General features: G+C 37.1%; 1 protein-coding gene across 2 annotated transcripts in view; it reads left to right on the top strand.

Moving 5' to 3' along the window:
* Window positions 1-18,781, top strand: part of LOC128598752 (uncharacterized) — a 29,136-nt gene extending 10,355 nt beyond the window's left edge. Inside the window, exons 4-7 of one of the 2 annotated variants that reach the window (XM_053609509.1) lie at window positions 772-914; window positions 1,498-1,577; window positions 15,938-15,986; window positions 17,538-18,781. In XM_053609509.1, the coding sequence (XP_053465484.1) occupies window positions 772-914; window positions 1,498-1,577; window positions 15,938-15,986; window positions 17,538-17,573 (308 nt within the window). In that variant the 3' untranslated portion in view covers window positions 17,574-18,781. Of the gene's footprint in view, window positions 1-765; window positions 915-1,497; window positions 1,578-15,937; window positions 15,987-17,537 lie in introns of both variants that reach the window. The other variant, XM_053609510.1, reaches the window with a different exon arrangement.
* Window positions 18,782-24,042: the final 5,261 nt, after the last annotated feature.

The following is a 24,042-nucleotide window of genomic DNA, read 5'->3' as shown; positions in this document are numbered from 1 at the left end:
TTTTATTATTTTTTTTTATTAAATCATAGCTGTGTACATTGATATGATCATGGGGCATCATACACTCGCTTCATAGAACTAACCATAACTTTTAGCATGATATTGGAGTCTGAGTTTGTAACTCAGAGTGTTATGTTTAGGGAACAAATAGTGTAAGGCTTAAGAGAATAAACTCTGAAGCCAAGCTGTGCAGCTTTGAATCTTGCCTTCATTACTCTAAACCTCATTACCTGACCCGTCTCTTGGTTTCCCCAACTGTAAATGAAGATGACAAAAACTCTCCGTGGTAGAGATATGTTGGGCGTTAAATCACCTAACACCATAGATAAAACACTTAGTTAATAGTGTACTGTGAAGATGTACGTGTACGTGATAGACACATGCACACACACGCCATTATTATTATTATGACCTGTAGTTCATTTTGATTATTCAGCATTACTTCTTTGGAAAAGTATGAATAATACATTAATGCAATGTCTACTTATTATAATTATATGTCAATTAAAACAAACAATAGGATGTGAACAGTAATTGTCTCTGGATAGTAGGATCGTGTTTGTGTTTTATTTTCTTCTTTTCAAAATGATTTTATAATTGCAAAATGAGAAAGGAAATAATAAAGGTTATTTAAATTTTCATTTATCAATTTTCTGGCAATTTACCACCCTTTGGTTCTGATCTCCAAAACTGATACCATACCTGAGAGGCTTCATGAACAAAGAAAGACATGTGTCATTGATAATTTCTTATTTCTCTTCCTAGGTTTAGAACAGGGGAGTCATTTACTGAAAGATGATAAAAAGAAGAACTCAATGGAAAGATTTATTACTTACAAGCCTTGTGAATGCACCTGGGACTCAAAACTAATTCTGACAAAAGCCCCATGGCCTGTGAGATCTGCCTCATACACAGTGAGTTGAACTCTTGTCCTTAGCTATAGGGAAATGTTTCTGGCACTGTTGTCAGAATCGCTTTAATGCAGGAGTTTTTAATTTGTTGTAGTGTACATGTGTACAGTAAAAGATACTTTTAACTTTGAAAATAAAGTATTTATACCTCTTCTTTTTCTTGAGATGCAAATAGTGGATTATCCAAAAATTTGGATTTTCTTTTCTCATCACAAAGATACTTGGTATGGTGGACTAAGGCCTAAATAGCATAAGGAATTTTTTCCAAACTTACTCCTACCTCACTGGGAGCTTGTGAGCAATTTATTGAATTATACTCAAGTAAGAAGTTCTGACAAGAAGACTTTGTAGTACATGCATAAAACAATGTTGAGAACACATATGTTTAGCACGGCTCAAATTCTACCTTAGGCTGCTTTGTAAATCCTGCATGCCTGGATAATAGGATCAGAAGAACAAGATGTGAGTGTGTGGTACATATAAGCTTTTTAAGCAAAGACTATTAAATAGTTTTTTTTTTTAATAAACAGCAATTAAAATGAATACGTTTGCTTTCATTGACTTCCTTTGTACCATTCTCCTACAGAGACACAGAAGGTGGCGTGATGCATACAGTGCATTTATGGATCGTGTGGAAGAAAAGTTTGTGAAGACATGTCAGATCAGGTATGCAAAAAGTTCAGGTTTCATTGTTGAATACTGACATCAACATTTTATAATTACTACCCAATTATACTATTTTATATTCCAAATGTCTTTTATAAGGAAAGTATGAAAAGGACAACATTTTCCCAAATATAACCTATAGGTTTCCATACAGAAAGACAAAGTCATATCTCGGCAAATAATGGTGCCCTACAGGGGACAAGGACTATTTATTGAGTATCTGCTATGAAGCAGGCATCATGCCAAGAGCATTAGATGCATATCGCATTTTACTTCCACAGGCTCCATCTCACCTTAACTCTTACCACAGCCCTATAATATACATCTCATCATATTTTGGTGCATTCTTCTCCCTAAACGTGTCCTCTCTCCATTCCCTCGGTCTCCACTTCATCTCTGGGGAGAGCAGCATCTCCTAGTATCTTCAGGTTGTGGGTCAGGTAGAAAAGTAGAACATTTGCATGGCATGCTGAAGTCAACAGCAGAGGATTCTGGATCATTCAGATAAGGCTTGGTAGGAAAATTCATTTTTACAGACAGCATATTTATAATAAAAAATGAGTATATATTTTATAGAACAGAAATATTGAATTTGTATTGCACTTGCAAATAAAAGCGTTGAATAACTATAGGCTGTTTCGATTTTCTCTTTTTTGTTGTGCCAGTTTAAGTAAGTTATGCTTTTCAAAAACTATGTCCATCTTAGCTGATTTGTTGACTTTATTAGTACAAAATCATCTTTAATATCCCCTTGCTATCATTTTATTGTCTGTAGAATCTGTAGTTTTGTAACCTCTTGCAATGCTGATGTCGGCAATTTGTGTTTTCTCATTTTTTCTTGATGTTAGAGGTTTGGCAATCTTACGGACCTTTTTCAAGGAATTCAATTTGTTAATTTTCTCGATTGTTTTCTATGTCCTTGATTTCACTCTAATTTGTTTCTTTCTCTATTTAAATTTTGGGTTTAATTCACTCTACCCTTTCTTTCTTCTAAGTACAAGCTTTTATCACTGGTAAATTAACTTCTTTCCTCCTTTTAAACATTGACATTCAAAACTATAAACCTTCCTCTCAGTACTGCTTCATTTCTATCCTGTGAAGTTTGAAATGGTGTTTCGTTATCATTCTATTCTTATATTCTCTAACCTCCCTTGTGAAATATAAATCCTATATAGCCTAAGGATTATTAGAAATATGTTCCTTGTTTCCAAACACTTGGAGATTGTCTAGATTCATGCTGTTTAGTACAGTAGCCACTGGTCATGCATGCATATTAAAATTACCATTAAAATTAAAAACTCAGTAGCTAAGTTGATCTAATGACATTTCAAGTGTTCAATAGTCATATGTGGATAGTGACTATCATTTGGGGCAACAAAAATCTTCCCATCATTTCCATCATTTAAGAAAATTCTACTGGGAAATTTTATTGTTATTGATTTCCACTTTAATACTACTGTAGTCAGAGAATATTCCATATAATTTCGAACCTTCAAATTTTTTTTTTTTTTTACATTTAGAAAGGTAGTATTTGTATTTTTGTTGTTTTGAGACAGAGTCTATTTCTGTTGCCCCAAGCTAGAGTGCTGTGGCATCAGCCTAGCTCACAGCAACCACAAACTCCAGGGCTCCTGCCTCATCTTCCCAAAATAGCTTCCCAAAAATAAAAATTATTTTATTTTTTTATTATTTATTTTTTTCTTAGTTATTGTGTTCAGACATTTGTATCCTACATTTACTAAGTTTCACATGCACCCTTGTAAGATGCACCGCAGGTGTAATCCCACCAATCACCCTCCCTTCGCCCATCCTCCCTCCCCCGACCTCTCCCTCTTGCCCTTCCCCATATTCTTAGGTTATAACTGGGTTATAGCTTTCATATAAAAGCCATAAATTAATTTCATAGTAGGGCTGAGTACATTGGATACTTTTTCTTCCATTCTTGAGATACTTTACTAAGAAGAATATGTTCCAGCTCCATCAATGTAAACTTGAAAGAGGTAAAGTCTCCATCTTTCTTTAAGGCTGCATAATATTCCATAGTGTACATATACCACAATTTATTAATCCATTTGTGGATCGATGGGCACTTGGGCTTTTTCCATGACTTAGCAATTATGAATTGGGCTGCAATAAACATTCTGGTACAAATATCTTTGTTATAGGGTGGCACCCGTGGCTCAAGGAGTAGGGCGCCGGTCCCATATGCCAGAGGTGGTGGGTTCAAACCTAGCCCCAGCCAAAAACCACCAAAAAAAAAAAAATCTTTGTTATAATGTGATTTTTGGTCTTCTGGGTATATACCTAGCAGAGGAATTATAGGATTGAATGGCAGGTGTATTTTTAGATCTCTAAGTGTTCTCCAAACACCTTTCTAAAAGGAATGTATTAATTTGCATTCCCACCAGCAGTGTAGAAGTGTTCCCTTTTCTCCACATCCACGCTGACATCTCTGGTCTTGGGATTTTGTGATATGGGCTAATCTTACTGGATTTAGATGATATCTCAAAGTAGTTTCGATTTGCATTTCTCTGATGATTAAGGATGATGAGCATTTTTTCATATGTCTGTAGGCCATGTGCCTGTCTTCTTCAGAGAAGTTTCTCTTCAAGTCCCTTGCCCAGACTGCAATGGGATCACTTGTTCTTTCCTCCCTTATACGTTTGAGTTATCTGTGGATTCTGGTTATTAAACCTTTGTCAGACACATAACTTGCAAATATCTTCTCCAATTCTGAGGGCTGTTTGTTTGCTTTATTTACTATGTCCTTGGTTGTGCAGAAGCTTTTTAGTTTGATCAGGTCCCAGTAGTGTATTTTTGAAGATGCTTCAATTGCCTGGGGTGTCCTCCTCATAAAATATTCACCAAGACCAATTTCTTCAAGGGTTTTCCCTGCACTGTCTTCTAGTATTTTTATAGTTTCATGTCTTAAGTTTAAATCTTTAATCCAGTGAGAGTCTATCTTAGTTAATGGTGAAAGGTGTGGGTCCAGTTTCAGTCTTCTACAGGTTGGCAGCCAGCACATACCCAGGACCATTTGTTAAATAGGGAATCTTTTCCCCCCACTGAATGTTTTTAAATTGGCTTGTCAAAGATCAAATTACGGTAAGTAGGTGGGTTAATCTCTTGGTTCTCTAGTCTGTTCCATAAATATACCCCTCTGTTTTTGTGCCAGTACCATGCTGTTTTGATCACTATCGATTTATAGTATACTCTGAGGTCCGGTAGCATGATTCCTCCTGCTTTGTTTTTATTTCTGCGTAATGTCTTGGTTATTTGAGGATTTTTATGATTCCAAATAAAATGAAGTATTATTTTTTCAAGATCTTTAAAGTATGACAGTGGAGCTTTAATAGGGATTGCATTAAAATTGTATATTGCTCTGGGTACTATGGACATTTTAGCAATGTTGATTCTTCCCAGCCATGAGCATGGTATGTTTTTCCATTTGTTAACATTTTCAGCTATTTTTTTTTCTTAAGAGTTTCATAGTTCTCTTTATAGAGATCTTTCACATCCTTTGTTAGATAAACTCCCAAATATTTCATCTTCTTTAGCACTACTGTGAATGGAATAGAGTCCTTGTTTTTTCAGCTTGACTATTGTTGGTATATATAAAGGCTACCGATTTATAAATGTTGATTTTGTAACCTGAGACACTGCTGTATTCCTTGATCACTTCTAAGAGTTTTTTAGTAAAATCCCTGGTGTTTTCCAGATATACAATCATATCATCTGCAAAGAGCGAAAGTTTGATCTCTTCTGACCCTATATGGATACCCTTGATTGCCTTTTCTTCCCTAATTGCAATGACTAAAACTTCCATTACAGTGTTAGAGAGCAGTGGAGACAATGGGCAGCCTTGTCTGGTTCCTGATCTGAGTGGAAATGATTTCAATTTAACTCCATTCAATATGATATTGGCTGTGGGTTTGCTGTAGATGGCCTCTTTCAGTTTAAGAAATGTCCCTTCTATACCAATTTTCTTAAGTGTCCTGATCATGAGGGGATGCTGGATATTATCAAAATCTTTTTCTGCATCAATTGAGAGAATCATATGGTCTTTGTTTTTTAATTTGTTTATGTGCTGAATTATACTTATAGATTTACGTATATTAAACCAGCCTTGAGACCCTGGGATAAAATTCAACTTGGTCATGATGTATAATTTGTTTGATGTATTGCTGGATTCTGTTTGTTAGGATCTTGTTGAATATTTTTGCATCTATATTCATTAGTGATATTGGTTTATAAGTTTCTTTTCTTGTTGGGTCTTTTCCTGGTTTGGGAATCAGGGTGATGTTTGTTTCATAGAACATGTTGGGTAGTCTTCCTTCTTTCTCTACATTTTGGAACATGTTGAATAATATAGGTACTAGTTGCTATTTAAAGGTTTGGTAGAATTCTGATGTGAAGATATCTGATTCCGGGCTTTTCTTTTTAGGGAGATTTCATATGGTTGATGCTATTTCAGAACTTGATATGGGCCTGTTCAACATGTCCACTTGATTCTGGCTAAGACTTGGAAGGTGACGTGCTTCCAAGTATTGGTCAATTTCCTTCAGATTTTCATATTTCTGAGAATAAAGTTTTTTGTAATATTTATTAAGGATTTTTTGAATTTCTGAGGAGTCTGTTGTTATTTCATCTTTGTTGTTTCTGATTGATGAAATTAGAGAATTTACTCTTTTTTTTCTGGTAAGGTTAGCCAAAGGTTTATCTATTTTATTGACCATTTCAAAAAAACAACTTTTTGATTTATTGATCTGTTGTATAATTCTTTTGTTTTCAATTTCATTTAATTCTGCTCTAATTTTGGTTATTTCTTTTCTTCTACTGGGTTTGGGGTTGGAATGTTCTTCCTTTTCCAGTTGCTTGATATCTCCCATTAAGTTGTTAACTTCCTCTCTTTCCATTCTCTTAAGTCTCCATCTTTTTTAATGGCTGAATAGTATTCCACAGTATACATATACCATTGCTTGCTTATACATTCCCGGATTAGTGGGCATTTAGGTTGTTTTCACATTTTGGTGCTTATAAATTGAGCTGCAATAAACAGCCTAGTACAAATGTCCTTATGATAAAAAGATATTTTCTTTTGGGTAGATGCCCAGAAATGGGATTGCAGGATTAAATGGGATATCTAGTTTGACTTCTTTGAGGATTTGCCATACTTCCTTCTGAAAAGGTTCTATTAGTTTGCAATCCCACCAGCATTGTAAAAGTGTTCCCTTCTCTCCACATCCATACCAGCATCTGCAGCTTTGAGACTTTGTGATGTGGTATCACTTGGGTGGTATCTCAGGTTAGTTTTGATTTGCATTTCTCTGATGCTTGGGGACAATAAGCATTGTTCTCGTATGTTTATTAGCCATACATCTGTCTTTTTTAGAGAAAGTTCTATTCATGTCTCTTGCTCAGTGATATATGGGATTGTTGGCTCTTTTTATGTCAATTAATTTGAGTTCTCGGTAGATCCTAGTCATCAAGCTTTTGTCTGATTCAAAATATGCAAATAGCTTTTCCCGTTGCGTAGGTTGTCTATTCACTTTGGTTGTTGTCTCCTTAGCTGTACAGAAGTTTTTCAGTTTAATTAAGTCCCATTTATTTATTTTTTTGTTGTAACAATTACAGAATTCTGGGTTGCAAATTTTTTTGTTTAAGAATGTTGAAGATGGATGATCATTCTCTTTTGGTTTGGAAGGTTTCAGTCGAAAAGTCTGCTGTCATCCTAATAGCTCTGGCCCTGTAGGTCAGTTGGTGCTTACTCCTGTTTGCTTACAGAATTTTCTCTTTCATGTTGACTTTGGACAGACTAGAGTGTTTCTTGGAGAAGCTCTGTTTTAGGTGAGTTGACCTGGGATTCAATATCCATTTAAAAGTAGTATGTCAGGATCATTAGTAAAATGTGGGAAGTTTTCACTACTCCTTCAGGGATCCCTATTATTCATATGTTTGAACACCTCATGAAGTCTTGTCATTCTCTAAGAGACTATTCTGCTTTCTATCTCTTCTTTTCTGCCTCTTTAACTACCTGGGTTAACTCAAAAACTTTATCCTCTAGCTCTAAGGTTCTTCCTTCTCCATGGTCTAATCTATTTTTGATACTTTCTACTGCATCTTTACATTCCCTGATTGTTATCTTCATTTCCTTAAGCTCTGCAATATCCTTTCTATATTCTGTATATCTCTCATCATCTTCTGGTTCTGTCTTTTCATTTTTTCATCCATTCCCTTTATTTTTTATCATCCATATTTTAAAGTTCATTTCTGTCAAATACATTAGTTCTTTATAGGTGGAGTCATCTGTAGTAGCTGCCTTATGGTCCCTCGGAGAAATTGCTCTGTTTTGGTTTTTCATGTTGGGATTTTTTCTGTAGGTTCCTCCTCATGTGTGCATTCTTTTTGTTCATCTCCTTGTCCTCCTTTTTCCTTCTCACTTCCTCTTTTGCTTCAAATTACTCTGTCTTAAAGGTTAGGTGTTGATGTGGCCTCTTGGTATAAGGCCAAAAGGAAGAGAAGTGTAAAGAGTGAATAGGGAGAATCAAGAGGAAAAGAAAGAAGATAAAAGAAGGAAAGAGAAAAAGAAAAAAGGAAAAGAGATGAAAGAAATGAATTAATTGAAGAAACAAGAGAAAAGGGCACAGGAAGAGAGAATGAGAGTGATAGAAGTGGTATGGATTGGCACAGTGCTAAGGCCACACCTGTAACTCAAGAGGGGCTGGGCTGGGTGGGTTCCACAAGATCAGGAGTTCCTTACCAGCCTGAGCAAAGCCAGACTGTTTCTGTGCCAAAAATTGGAAGAGAGGGGAAAAAAGCAAAAACAAGAAGGAAAAAAATAGATAAAAATGGAAAAGATCTAGAAAAATTCTACAGTGTGGACCTGCCGATACTATCTTCCCATGGCCAAAGGTAGAAGGGTTCCCTAGACCATAATCTCTTGACCTCCTTGAGCTCTACTACTGCCGTGACCTTTCCACCAGACCACAGTCATGCCACCCCAGTTCTCAGCAAAAAATGAAAAAAAAGAAAAGAGAGAAGATAATAATAACAATGTAAGAATAGATAAAGATTAAAAATACAGCTATATCAAATAAAGGAGAGAGAGAGAAGAGAAAAAATGGAAGGAAGAAAGACCAAAAAGAAGGGAGGGGATGTCTGAGCTGTTGCACGAACAATTTATGTGGGAAAGATGAGAAAAGTCTTTCTATCAAAAGACAGAATGGAGAGGAGTGAAATAGAATAAATGAGGTTGAAGTATTGTAATCACGAATACAGGAGCCCTTGCTCTTGATGAAAGTAAAAATGGATGTTAAGTATAGAAGCAAGCAAACAAATTAGCAAAAACAAAACACAACAAAACAAAAGAAGACAAGCACAAATATCCAAAACAGCATGAACATCTGTATATATATATACACATATATATGTTTATGTATATATATGTTTCTTTGCAATGAAAGGACAAAGGGACAAACTTTAATAGGAATACATACATTGCAATATATTGCTGGGACACCAGGTGGTACTATGGGATTTTTTCAGTAGTGGGAGAACCCAGCCAGCTACCTTTCTGTACTTATCAGGCATGATCCTGGGTGCCTAGCTTGGTTGCACTGGGTAATTGATAGTTTCCTCAGCATTCAGACCTGCTGAGTTGGGATCTTAAAGTTCTCCAGAATCTGTCAGAGGCAGGTATCACAGTTTTCCTTGACAACGGCTATCATGGAGGTGCTGGAGTCACTCTCCCCGTCACAAGAATGGCGTTCTAATCCTAGCAGGCGGCTCAAAGACAGCTGTGCTTTAGGCCCTTGCTATGAGGCTCACCCACATGACCTTCTCATGACCTTCCCAAGATGGTGGCTCCCTGCTAGCCACCAAACCAATGGTAAATCTACTCTGACCAGTACTCAAGTCTGGCTGCTGTATACTGTTCGACTCTGCCCAGTCTTCCAAGCTTTCCACTCAACTACAGGTGAAATCTGAAATCTGGAAATCTGAAAACTGCAAAAAGGCTTCCTCCTGTCCCTGGACCTCAGCATGGGGCTGGCCATTCTCGCCAGCTCCCAAATACTTGCCTGCTGAGTCAGACTTCCACCACACCATATCACAGAATTTCCCCTCTACGCCACACCTTGCTGTGCACCCTAAACTATGACACCAGGTAAGGTCTCCCAGGGTTCTCTTTTTTATCCCAGTTGTACTAAGAGAGCTCAGCGAAATGATCCTTCTGGTCCACCATATTGCTCCACCTCACCAATTATAGTTTTTAATAAAACGTACTTAAATACTGTCAGAGATTTACTACCATAGGGACTATAAAGGAAATATTCACATAGTGCTCCTGTTAGACTGCTTTAAGTGTAGCCTGAAAGAGTCTAGTTCTTTGATCAAATAATTATTATTTTTCCTAGTTTGCAAATAAATTCTAGAAAACCACCAGCAACAATGTCAAAAGTTTAGGTTTCAAAGACACTGTTTATGCCTCCCATATCCTCTCAATCTTCATAACTCCAGAAAATTTCTGCCTAACATCCCACAGCCAGAATCTATATGTCCTTGCTGGAAGGCTTTTGCTGGCAGCTTGCCCAGAGCAGGTCAGAAACGCTGGGGTTCTAATGTCTCTCAGCAGCAGTCCTCAACCAATAACTAACGTAATTGTTTTACAGCTTTCCCCAGAGTTCCTCAAGAGATTTAACCTCCAATTGGCCCAGTAGTCACCTGCATTTAATTGGCTTCTTTATCGTCCCTGTTTCACTTGCCCACATTATTACCTTTGTTTTCCAGCTCACCTCTGGTTTCTCTAACAGCGATTCTCAACCTGTGGGTCCTGACCCACAGGAACTGTATTAAAGGGCTGGGGCATTAGGAAGGTTGAGAACCACTGCTCTAGAATTCTTTTGCAATGTCTGCTTCTGGGGAAACCTAAATCAAGACAGCAGGAGGCAGTGCAATGTTCCTAAAAGGCAAGAAAGTCTGGCTTCGAATTCCTGCCTTGCCCGTACTCTTGGGCAGATTACTTAGCCATCCCCTCACCCTCAGTTCTGCACCTGTAAAATGCCAATAACTTGTATCTTTAGACACAATATCAGGAGTTTAGGTCACACAGTGCCTTATAAGTTCTCAGCCTTTTCTTTGTTCATGTGTCAATGTTATTATTGAGAAGAGGGTGGAAACACAGATAAATATAGCAGAGTTTGGGCTTTGAGTTTGGTTCATATTCTAACTAATCTATCTATTATTGTGTTATCTCAGATGATTTGCTTAAATTTTGAGCCTATTTTCTCAGGTTTCTGGAAAGTTAAATAAGGTGACATATATAAACTGCTGACACGGACCCTCATGTCTTCTTGATGCAATTATTAATGAGCTATATGGCCGTGCATGACCATGGAAATATCACTTATTGTCTGTGGCTTAGTCTTCTCACCTGTAGAATGACAGTAATAATAGTAGCGGCTTCATTGTTATTAGAAAAATCAGAGTTTATATTTATGAAACACTTAGAAATAGCACCTGACGCTTAGTAATTATTACATAAGTATTTTATGAATAACAGTTCAATGTATTTTCTGTGCACAAATTAAAATACGTAAAACATCCAGAGACTGGTCAAATCAAAAGCTTTCTGTAAGACACAAGAGAGGGAGTGGATATTCAGTGAGATTAGTCTTTGGACTTTTGTGAGGACAGCCCACAGGGCACTGTCAGCAGGCAGCTGTAAGAGAACAAAATGACAGATAAATGTACAAAAAGCAGATAGACGGCCATAAAGCTGTATTCAAATGGGCAAGAATTCATTTTATATTTATAAGTGATGGGTAAGAGATCACCCACCCAATGATTTAAGGTATAGACTTGTCCTGACAAAGTTTACAAAATTGTCGTTTTCAATTGAAAATATTCTGCTGTAAGGGATGCAAGGCTGGTTTAACATACGCAAGTCTATAAACGTTATCCACCATATTAACAGAGGCAAAAATAAAGATCACATGATCCTCTCAATAGATGCAGAAAAAGCATTTGATAAAATCCAGCATCCTTTTCTAATTAGAACTCTGAAGAGTATAGGCATAGGTGGCACATTTCTAAAACTGATTGAAGCTATCTATGACAAACCCACAGCCAATATTTTACTGAATGGAGTAAAACTGAAAGCTTTTCCTCTTAGAACTGGAACCAGACAAGGTTGTCCTCTGTCACCTTTACTATTCAACATAGTGCTGGAAGTTCTAGCCAATACAATTAGGCAAGACAAGGAAATAAAGGGAATCCAAATGGGAGCAGAGGAGGTCAAACTCTCCCTCTTTGCTGACGACATGATCTTATACTTAGAGAACCCCAAAGACTCAACCACAAGACTCCTAGAAGTCATCAAAAAATACAGTCATGTTTCAGGATATAAAATCAATGTCCACAAGTCAGTAGCCTTTGTGTACACCAATAACAGTCAAGATGAGAAGCTAATTAAGGACACAACTCCCTTCACCATAGTCTCAAAGAAAATCAAATACCTAGGAATATACCTAACGAAGGAGGTGAAGGACCTGTATAAAGAAAACTATGAACTCCTCAGAAAGGAAATAGCAGAGGATATTAACAAATGGAAGAACATACCATGCTCATGGATGGGAAGAATCAACATTGTTAAAATGTCCATACTTCCCAAAGCAATCTACCTATTCAATGCCATTCCTATCAAAATACCAACATCATACTTTCAAGATTTGGAAAAAATGATTCTGCGTTTTGTATGGAACTGGAAAAAACCCCGTATAGCTAAGGCAGTTCTCTGTAATAAAAATAAAGCTGGGGGCATCAGCATACCAGATTTTAGTCTGTACTACAAAGCCATAGTGCTCAAGACAGCATGGTACTGGCACAAAAACAGAGACATAGACACTTGGAATCGAATGGAAAACCAAGAAATGAAACTAACATCTTACAACCACCTAATCTTTGATAAACCAAACAAGAACATACCTTGGGGGAAAGACTCCCTATTCAATAAATGGTGTTGGGAGAACTGGATGTCTACATGTAAAAGACTGAAACTGGACCCACACCTTTCCCCACTCACAAAAATTGATTCAAGATGGATAAAGGACTTAAACTTAAGGCATGAAACAATAAAAACCCTCCAAGAAAGCATAGGAAAAACACTGGAAGATATTGGCCTGGGGAAAGACTTCATGAAGAAGAGTGCCATGGCAATTGCAACAACAACAAAAATAAACAAATGGGACATCATTAAACTGAAAAGCTTCTGTACAGCTAAGGAGACAATAACCAAAGCAAAGAGACAACCTACACAATGGGAAAGGATATTTGCATATTTTCAATCAGACAAAAGCTTGATAACTAGGATCTATAGAGAACTCAAATTAATCCACATGAAAAAAGCCAACAATCCCTTATATCAATGGGCAAGAGACATGAATAGAACTTTCTCTAAAGACGACAGACGAATGGCTAACAAACACATGAAAAAATGTTCATCATCTCTATATATTAGAGAAATGCAAATCAAAACAACCCTGAGATATCATCTAACCCCAGTGAGAATGGCCCACATCACAAAATCTCAAAACTGCAGATGCTGGCGTGGATGTGGAGAGAAGGGAACACTTTTACACTGCTGGTGGGACTGCAAACTAGTACAACCTTTCTGGAAGGAAGTATGGAGAATCCTCAAAGCACTCAAGCTAGACCTCCCATTTGATCCTGCAATCCCATTACTGGGCATCTACCCAGAAGGAAAGAAATCCTTTTATCATAAGGACACTTGTACTAGACTGTTTATTGCAGCTCAATTTACAGTCGCCAAAATGTGGAAACAGCCTAAATGCCCACCAACCCAGGAATGGATTAACAAGCTGTGGTATATGTATACCATGGAATACTATTCAGCCATTAAAAAAAATGGAGACTTTACATCCTTCGTATTAACCTGGATGGACGTGGAAGATATTATTCTTAGTAAAGCATCACAAGAATGGAGAAGCATGAATCCTATGTACTCAATTTTGATATGAGGACAATTAATGACAATTATGGTTATGGGGGGGGAAACAGAAAGAGGGAAGGAGGGAGGTGGGCGGGGCCTTGGTGTGTGTCACACTTTATGGGGGCAAGACATGATTGTAAGAGGGACTTTACCTAACAATTGCAATCAGTGTAACCTGGCTTATTGTACCCTCAATGAATCCCCAACAATAAAAAAAAAAAAGAAAAGAAAATCAAAAAAAAAAACAAAAAAAAAAAAAAAAAGAAAATATTCTGCTGTAAACATATAAAACTATCGATTCTGATAGCAAGAGCAGGGTCTCCTCCTCTATAGATGATATTTTGGTTTGACCTTAGTAGTTGGTGGCTCTCTGATAACACAGGCTCCAGCCACAAAGTAAATAGCATGGTAGTCCATCACTGACAATTTCTTAAAGAGGTTACAGAAAACTATAGATCACGGCTAACACTGTGCATTCCTGGCCTCCAGCCTTAGTCAGAATTTTAATCTTCATAGATGTCACTGAGAGGCATACCTCAAGAGCAAATGTACCTCAGTAGTAATACAGAGATTTTTAAAAAATAAAAACATTTTGGGCTCTGCCTGTGGCTCAAAGGAGTAGGGCACAGGCCCCATATAACCCAGTCCCGGCCAAAAACTGCAAAATAAATAAATAAAAACGTTTTATCTGACAAAATATTTCTGATTTGTTTTCCTTTTAAAAACATATATAAAATATTTAGCAAATTAAACCCTGTGAAAGTTCAAACAAAATAGCTTTCTTTTTCTCAAATCATGAATTTCAAATTGCAGTTGAATCTCCCTCTCCTTCAACTGAGAACAACTTTGGCAGGTCTATAGATTTTCAATTACTTTACATGTAGTAGCTATCTCATTTCTGGAATTTAATGTTCAGCCATGAAAAAATTCTATAATTTCATTTTAAAAGCTTCTGTCATTCAATTTCATGTTGAGGATAAAATATAAAGAGGGTACCAAAAAAACATACACATTTTAAGAGTTGTTAATTTATGTATTATTTTTTGAAGTTGAATTGAAGGTACCATTTTATACACACCTTTTAGGAATGATAAATGTTACTTCCAGCAAGATCTCTTAAAATATGTATACATTTCTTTTGGCATCTGTGTATATATTTCCACTTCACACCATGCATAAAGAAATCAATTCATGTGGTTGTAGATTTACATTAGAAAGGAAAAATAATGCTTTTAGAATAAATTTGAAAAAATAAATGATATCTTATTATTCACGAAGAAATACTATTAAAAGGTATTTATAAACATGACTATGTTTTACCTGACCATCCAAACTACAAACCTTTGTCTGTGCCTGCTGTGGCACCCCAACAAGGAAGGAAACAGCCAGGACACAGATTAGAAGTACAATGCTTGCAAGAAGCAGACTTCCCATAAGTGCAGGGAAGCCTCAAGTAACCTCTGCCATGACCTTTTATTGAAACATTATACAACAAGTGTGGGGGGCTCACGCACAAGGATCACATGCTTAATAGTCACTATGTGCTCTTTCTCCAGTGGCTCAACTCCCACCCTGTTGCTCCACACATATTCAAGGTCCAATACTGCTTGCTAAGGAGCGACCTATCTTATCTCATTAAAGCACTCAGTTGCTTGAGGGCTTGTCTCCAGACTGCAAAACATCTCCATGCTGGCCAGGCGATTGTCTCACTCCCAGTGACCGCTTTTATGAGTCTGGTGCTCAGTCTCCTACAGATCACTGCAACCTTAAACTTCTGGGCTCAAGTGATCCTCCTGCCTTAGCCTCTCAAGTAGCTTGAACTACAGGTGCACAGCCATGCCCAGCTAACTTTTCTATTTCTGCTATGTTGCTCAGGTTTGTCTTGAATGCCTGGCCTCAAGCAATCCTCCTGCCTGGGCCTCCCAAGATGCTGGGATTACAGGCCTGGGCCACTGAAGAATTTTATTTTTTAATTGCTTTAAATTTCAAACAGGGGGGTGGGAGGAGGGGATGAGGAGGTCATGGGGTGTAACATACCTCTTGGGGATGGGTCACAATTATAAGAGGGACTTTACCTAACAAATACAATCAGTGTAACCTGGTACTTTGTACCCTCAATCAATCCCTAACAATAAAAAATAATATAAAAATAAGAAAGAAAGAGAGAGAGAGAGAAGGAAAGAAAGCCTTATCCATTCTAAATTAATCCTTTAATCTCACATCCAACTAAAAACTTAATTGTTCTTCTCAAGCCTTCAGCTCAGGGATATGGAGAAGGAAATATTTTCTCGTTTTTCTTTTTTTGCACCTTCTCCCCATCACACTTTTGCTTTTTGGTCTTTTTATCTCTAAGGTGTTGGTGTCCAGAGAAGAAACGGAAGAAACAGGGGCAAAAATCTCAGGTAAGCGAGACTGCTGTCATTAGTCATTGACATCCTCTGCGTGGCAGATGTCCAAATAGGGACTGCCTTGTGGAAGACGGTTCCGTGAAATTTTCTCTGTCCTGAGCAGAACTTCTTTCAGCACAGTGCTTTGTGGAGGACTAACCTTCCTCAACTTTCCTTAAGTCCCTGCCTCAGTCCACTGCCTTTTCCAGGTCTGACAAGAAGCATCTTATTGATGAGATGGCTGGAGCCCAGTTATTTTATTTATCCACTGTGTTCACAGGACCTTCCATACAACTCACCAAACGGTGAGAGGACATGTTTTCCTTCCTCCCTTCACTCACACTGTAAGCCACTCATGCTTTAATGTCTATGTAAGAAGCAGGTATCTGTGATCAAATGCGCTCCTCCTGGGGTAAAGGGAAACCTCCCTCCACTGAGAACATCCATACGGCCAGTGGCCTCTGCGTGCTCTGCAGCTCTGCAAGCATCCCTCTTGCTGATTTCCTTCTCTTATAGGCACTCCAGTCTACCAAGATGATAAGCCGAGCACTCATGAAACAGCTCACCTCATTTTCAGGGATCACCTCCTTTTCTTTCCTGGCAGGAATCAGAAGGGGTATTCCTCAGGGCTTTTCCCCCAAAGAACAATGGTGCCTAATGAAAAAAAAAAAAAAAGCCTGCAGATGTTCAATGTTTACTTACTTAATTTGTTTTGAATAGAAGGTGAGAATAGAAAGTCTGGTCCATCTGCCTTTTATACAGCTCTATAGGGATCTATCCTTTAGCAGTTTCTCTATGGAAAGTTGGTGTTCCTACCTTTTAGCATTAACTTGGGTTTTTGTCTCATTTGAAGACAACAGGAAACATCCTCTTTAAACTTCCCCTTAGCACTTGTATTTCTTGGCTAAGAGAGCTCCCAGTTCCCCCCACCACACCTAGGTGAGAAGTCTCTCTGTAACACTTCTCTGCCCTCTTCCACCCTCCTGGTGCTGATGGAGAAGGAAATGTTCAATTGTGGAAGACACATCTATTTAGGAGTCTCTGATTTTTGCATCATTTAGTTGACATTTACATATCAAACTAAGGAATGTGCAATCACTTTCATAACCATGACCTCACTCAATTCTCTTCAGCCCCTACAATGTTTAGTTAGGTATTATCATTACTGTTATAATTTCATAAATGAGAAAATTAGAGTCTTCATTGGGCATGTGATGTTAACAGCACTTATTTGAGATGGTGCTCCAAAACACTCAGGGGTACTGTAGCGCTCATTTGCATGTGCATACTTTCTGATAAGTTATCAAAAACAAACTATTTGGCTGACACGATATAGTTCAAATTACATACCAGAATTGTATTCATGCTCAATCATTTCGTTTTGTTATCCCACTTCTTGGAGCTTGGTTTTAGCTTTCTCAATTGTGAAGAAGAAGATTAAACAAATGACATCTACCAGTTACAGCTGAGTGTCTGGTCTCAGGGGTGACCTATCAGGTAAGCCTCATCTCTTACAGAAGCTAATTCAGGAAATTCTGTTAACACATTTCTCTTTTGTTCACTTAGATAGCTGATGGACCAAAGCAGCACAGGGGTTCCTGAACTCCCCCTTCGTTCATCTTCTGTGCATTTCCTAATAAGAGCAATGATGAATCAATTGGCACCATCATCCTGGATTCCAGGGAAATCTGCACTCTCCCAGAGTTCAAGAAAGTCCTAAAACAACAAATGTTCTCAAACAAAAGTTGCATAATTTAAATTTCCTTGTTACAACATGGATGAAGATACTGTTATCAGGCTCTTGATTCAGTTTATAAAATTTAGATCTTGCAACTGGAGAGGAAATGCTGATAAAAGTTGTGCTTTCTGTTTATACCCAAAATTATAGAGATGCTCTACTCTCAGTTCAAGTTAAGAATAGCACATAAATGAGAATAATGTTTACTAATTTTGACCACCAACCTTCTGTAAGTCAGACATGGCAAATTTCATGTTTGCATTCTTTGTAGAAAAAAGAATTTTCTATATATAATATGTATTATTTTAAAGGATAACTATTAAACCATGTGTGCAGAAGTAATAGTTGATGAAAGCTCAAAACTTTTACTTAAAAAAAATACAGAATGAAGGTGAAGTGGTTCAAATAAAAATAGGGCACTTTCCCAGGAGATTATTCTCCAAAGATTAAAAAGTAGGAAAGTTTAATTTTTGGCATGGCAAAATACTTGTAAGATTTACCTTGTTCCTAGAAATAGATTTTATTTTAGGAATTGCAGGATTCCAGATGGTTTGTGATAGTGTTTATTTCTCTAAAAATAAAATCAAAGGATGTGTGTATGAGCTTTGCATTCATATATACAGCATAGCATGGATTGAAACAATCAAAATTTGCTTGTTACATTTATAGGATATTGATATAAAAATCTGAATTTTTACTTTTAAAGTTTTTTCTAGTACATTTTGGAAATCTAGCTGATAGCTTCAACCATGTTAAAGAGAGAAGATGTTCAACTAACAGAGATAATAAATGTTCTTCCTGAAGATTATCAGGTTTAGAAAATTTATAATTCCAAGCAGGGGTAATATTTCTCTTTAAATGTATGGAAACCATTTTCTAAAATTTTGTTTACAAATCTCCAGGGAAAGAAAACAAATGACTTGAAATTTCTTCTTTGTTTCTGATAAATATTTGCTAACTATCATTTTAAATGGAACAAGGCAAGTGTATAATTTAGTGCCACTGCCAGTTTTATCAAATTGATTATCCTATCTTACTCCCTGTTTCACTATGAAAACTGGTTGAAATAAAGTCAAATGGGTATTTAATAGCTTTTTCTGTAAGCAATATTATTTGGAAAGATGAGGCAATGAATTAAATCATTTCCCCAAAGATGTTTTACATAATTCAAGTTCCCTGCAATTTTAATAGATAATCATCTATGAAAAGAAAAGTGTTATTCAGAAAAATAAATGTAGCAAATACTTGACTAAATAATTCAGAGAGGTTAATTTACTCAGGAAGTATGAGAAAGGTAGCAATGCCCCAGAACTTAGTGCCTGGTTTCATCTTTCTTATCTATATACACTCCCTCTATAGTCTCATTCATTCTTATTGCTTTAAATGCTGTCATCGTCGTGCCTAAGATTTTCTAACGTCTATACCTAGCTTTGGCATCTCTCTTGAACTCCAGACTCTTAGACTGTTATCTACACCAACTTACTTGACACCGCCTCATAATGTCTAACAGTGCTCTCAAACTTGCCATATCTAAAACTTACCTGGATATTATTTCCTAGTCCTCCCACAGCCTGACTAATCTCAGTAAAAAAAAATAAATGAAAGCAAGAAAGCAAGAAAGCAAGAAAGAAAGAAAGAAAGAAAAGAAAGAAAAAAAGATGGAGTCACTCTTCTCTCCATTTTTATCCCACATCCTATGAGCTGTTATGTCATGAACTCAACTACTTTTCACCTTCTCCAGTAAATACACTGGTCCCAATCCTGTCATCTATTGCCTTTTTTATTGCATTATCTTCCTGTCTGAAGAACCCTGGAAGCCCATACCCACCTTGGTCTACTCTCAACATAATGGGCAGAGTTATTTTCCCTTTTTTTTAAATAGAGACAGAGTCTCACTTTGTCGCCCTCAGTAGGGTGCTGTGGCATCACAGCTCACAGCAACCTCCAGCTCTTGGGCTTAGGTGATTCTCTTGCTTCAGCCTCCCAAGTAGCTGGGACCATAAGCACCCACCATAAGGCCCAGCTATTTTTTGTTGCAGTTTTGCCGGGGTCGGGTGTGAACCCGCCACCCTGAGTATATGGGCCTGGAGCCCTACCCACCAAGCCACAGGCGCCACCCTGTTTGCCCCCTTTTTAATGCAATTCTATTTTATTCCTTGCTCACAACCCTCCAATGTCTTCACACCTTATACCAAAGTTCTTCTAATGTAGTATATGGTCCTTAGTTATCTGATGCTGGTTATTTCTCCATGTTTCTCCCCAACTATTCTCCTCATTTACTTTTCTTCAATCACTGGGATCCTTCTGCTAACAGAAAAACTTCATGAGGGCAGGGACTTTGTGTGTTCACGGTGTGTCCCAGTGCCCCGGTGCTGAGCAGAGTAGCTGATGCACAGTAGAAGTTCATAAATAGTCATTCAATGAATAACTTCATTGGAACAGTCTGAGAGCTGCGTAAGACAAAAATGCATAAGGCATAGTGATTCCCACTTCTGGCAGCCTCTGAAGATTAAAGTCATCCACTAGCAGTTGAAGATAACTAATTTTGATTTCTAAAGTTACTGAGAAATCAAGTTACTTTGATGTCTAGGTAAGAACTAACTTTGATTTCCAAACAATACCTCTGTGGAGTAATGTACACTTCCCTTATTTTGCATCTGTCAAGAATATAAAAAAAATTAAGATGCTTGTTCATTACAATTGAAAATACCATCTCAATTACATTAAAAACTTTTACAGGCAATTCTTGCACTTAAATTATTGGTAAGACTAAATCTCTTCATTAGAACTAGGCAAATGTAAACTTAAGGCTTGCTGAGAACATTAATGATTATCTGCTCAAAGCAGCATGAAATAAATGGTCTCTATGATTTCTGTGCTCACATTCTTGCAGACAATGGATGACAGACACACCTTAAATTTCTGGTTATACTTCTTTTGTTCTATTGTTTGTGAATTATAAATTGCAAAGTGACTTTTGCAACAATATGAAATTATGTCGTAGCTGAATTTTAAATATCATGCCATCAATTTTCAGAAGAAAGACACTAAAAGCCAAGCTAAATCAAAAATTTCAACAATATAATAAGGACTTTGTAACATTAAAGTGTGGTTTTTAGAAATTAAAGAAAAACTCTCATGTATACCATTAATTGAAAATGAATTTTTCTACACCATATTTATGACCCATATGCATAAACAGTGGCAGAGATTTTAATGAGGAATCAAGAAGAGAGCAAAGCTAGTTAAAAGACCCTTTTTGTGAGACAGCGTCTCACTCTGTCACCCTGCCTAGTGTGCGGTGGCATCATCATAACTCTCTGTAACCTACCACTTCTGAGCTCAAGTGATGTTCCTGCCTCAGCCTCCCAAGCAGCTTGGACTACACGCATGCACCACCACATCAGTTAATTTTTCTACTTTTTCTACGAGGTCTCTTTTTCAGGTTGGTCTTGAAGTCCTGGCCTCAAGTGACCCTCCTGCATTGGCCTACCAAAGTGCTAGGATTACAGACATGATCCCCTACACTTGGCCAAAAGACTATTTTGAGATTTGGGATATTCTATGTAGCACACATGTTTAAAAAATGTTTTTATGGCTGAGCATGGTGGTTTATACCGATTATCCCAACAATTTGGGAGGCTGAAGCGAGAAGATCACTTGAGGCAACAAGTTTGGAACGAGTCTGAGGAACATAGCAAGATCCCATCTCAACAAAAAATCAAAAAATTAGCCTGCCTGGGGGGTATGCACCCAGGAAACTGAGCCAAGAGGATTGTCTGAACCCAAAAGTCTGAGGTTGCAATGAGCTATGGTTGTACCATCCCACTACAGCCCAGATGATAAAGCAAGACTCTATCTTAAAGAAAAAAAGTAAGAGATTTCCAGGTTATTTACGAAACTGCTTTTCCTTCAGGACAATAGGATCAGAACCTGTGGGATTATATTTTCCACCAGAAAAAAGTCATTTGCATCCCAACTGGAACAGAATCTCCCACATAACACGTAACTTCACAGAGTCTGGGCCTTAGTAATAGGAAATAGTGAGTTATACAAGGCTACATTCCTCTAGAGCAGTATTATCTGATAGAAATATAATTTGAACCACACATGTAATTTTTCATTTTCTAGTAGGCACATTAAAAAAAGAATAAGTAGGCCAATCGCAGTGACTCACACCTGTAATCCCAGCACTCTGGGAGGCTGAGGTAGGCGGATTGCCTGAGATCACAGGTTCAAGAGCAGCCTGAGCCAGAATGAGACCCCTATCTCTCGTGCTGTGGCAGGTGCCTGTAGTCCCAGCTACTTGGAAGGCTGAGTCAAGAGAATCGTTTGAGCCCAGGAGGTTGAGGTTGCTGTGAGCTGTGATGCCATGGAGGGTGATAAAGTGAGACTTTGTCTCAAAAAAATGAATTAATTTAAAAATTTAATTTTAAAAAGAGTAAAAATAATTTTAACAGAATGTTATGTACTCCAACATACCAAAAATATTGTCATTTTACCATGCAATGTAATAAATTATGAGATATTACATATTTTTGTTTTGTATCAAGTCTCCAAAATCTGCTGTTTATTTTACACGTATAGAACATCTCAATTCCAACCAGCCACATTCCAAGTATTCAACAACCACATGTGGTGAATAGCCACCATGATAGTATAGCTTGAGATAATTATGTACTCATTTGATGGACTTGATATCCCTGTCAACCAGGGTAATGTTGAAAGGCCATGTCATACTTCAATGACCTTATTACCGAATTTGGGCTCTTTTTAAAAAAAAAAACTTTTCCAATCACAAGTATAGTCTTTTTTATTAGATCCAAGGACATTTAAAGTTAGCAAATGCCTGTACAATCTTTCTAGAGCTTTACCTCATTTATTAAAATAAACATGCTTTTTAAAAATATTTTTAAAGACATCTTCATTAATAATATATAATATGTTGTTTAACCCTTTAGCCAGAGATTCTTTAAATTATAATTAAGCTATTCCAAAAATCACCATCATAGCAAGATAACTTTAAGTCCTTTGCCCATTTAATTTGGTTTTCTAATATTCTGTCTAATTATTACTTAAAATTTGGTAAGTTTCTTTTTTTTTTTTTTTTTGAGACAGAGTCTTACTATGTTACCCTTGGTAGAGTGCCCAGGCATCACAGCAACGTCTAACTCTCGGGCTTAAGAGAGTCTCTTGCCTCAGCCACCCAAGTAGCTGGGACTAAAGGCACCAGCCACAATGCCCGGCTATTTTTTTTGCAGTTGTTATTGTTTGTTAGCAGGCCCAGGCCGGGTTTGCACCTGCCTGCGTCAGTGTATGTGGCTGGCGCCCTAACTAGCGAGCTACGCGTGCCGAGCCAAATTTGGTAAGTTTCAATATGACGTTTATTATCTTCCGTTATTTCATCTTCATTCTGTGTTCTGTTTACATATATACCCTTCTACTAATGATCAGACTTTTCAAATGCATGCCTACTAATGTACTGAATATTATTATAAGCAAGCTACTCTAAACTTTTATATATTCATCAACCAACTTAACTCTCACAAAAATTCTCTAGAATTTTAGAAATGGGAATGCTAAGAGAGTTTATATAACTTGCCAAAGGCCACACAGCTTATATTAATAATTGGACCTGGAAATAAAATCTAGGCTTCTTAACTGCAAAGCCTAAGCAGTTAAACACTTTGCCATGTGTATATGCAGACATAACTTCGGCATGAAGTCAGCCGAAGTCAGCTCTTATCTGCTAAGCACCTGATGATTTGTTATGCAAATTAATATTAAATATTCATTATATGAACAAAGGTTTCTACATTCTTTATGCTAAATGAATGATCTTTCCCTTTTCCAGAATAAGTAGCAAAAACCTATTAAAAATGTTCTTATGACTAACTAAGAACTAAGAACTAAAATGCTCTTAAGGGAGAGGGTTTCTATTATTAAATTTTTTGTGACGTGAGATAAAATTCAGCACTTTTGGTCTTAGTTCTACTTTATAAGTTGGCTCATAAACTGCTCTTATTTGATAGATGGAAAACAGAGTATTAATTCTGATTCCATGATAAAAATATAATTTTGAAGGCTTTTTTATATTGAAAAGGGAATAGAAAATTGAAATAGAAATAGAAAAATCTTCTTAAATGGTTTTGAAAGGCAATAGTCTTCTTGAGGAAATATGGCCAAGGGAAATAAAATGTGGTCTCGTAATGATAGTTTGACATTTTCCCTCTATTCCTATTTTTGGTTCAACTTGTGCAATGTAGGGATTAACACTGCTCTTTGAAAACATGGTAGGAATTGCCTGTACAATTTTCTTGCTCTGGTACTTTC

This window comes from Nycticebus coucang, chromosome 11, assembly GCF_027406575.1.
Source record: "Nycticebus coucang isolate mNycCou1 chromosome 11, mNycCou1.pri, whole genome shotgun sequence".
Taxonomy (NCBI): Eukaryota; Metazoa; Chordata; class Mammalia; order Primates; family Lorisidae; genus Nycticebus; species Nycticebus coucang.
Note: the sequence above shows the minus strand (reverse complement) of the source record. Positions and strands in the feature narration are given on the sequence as shown.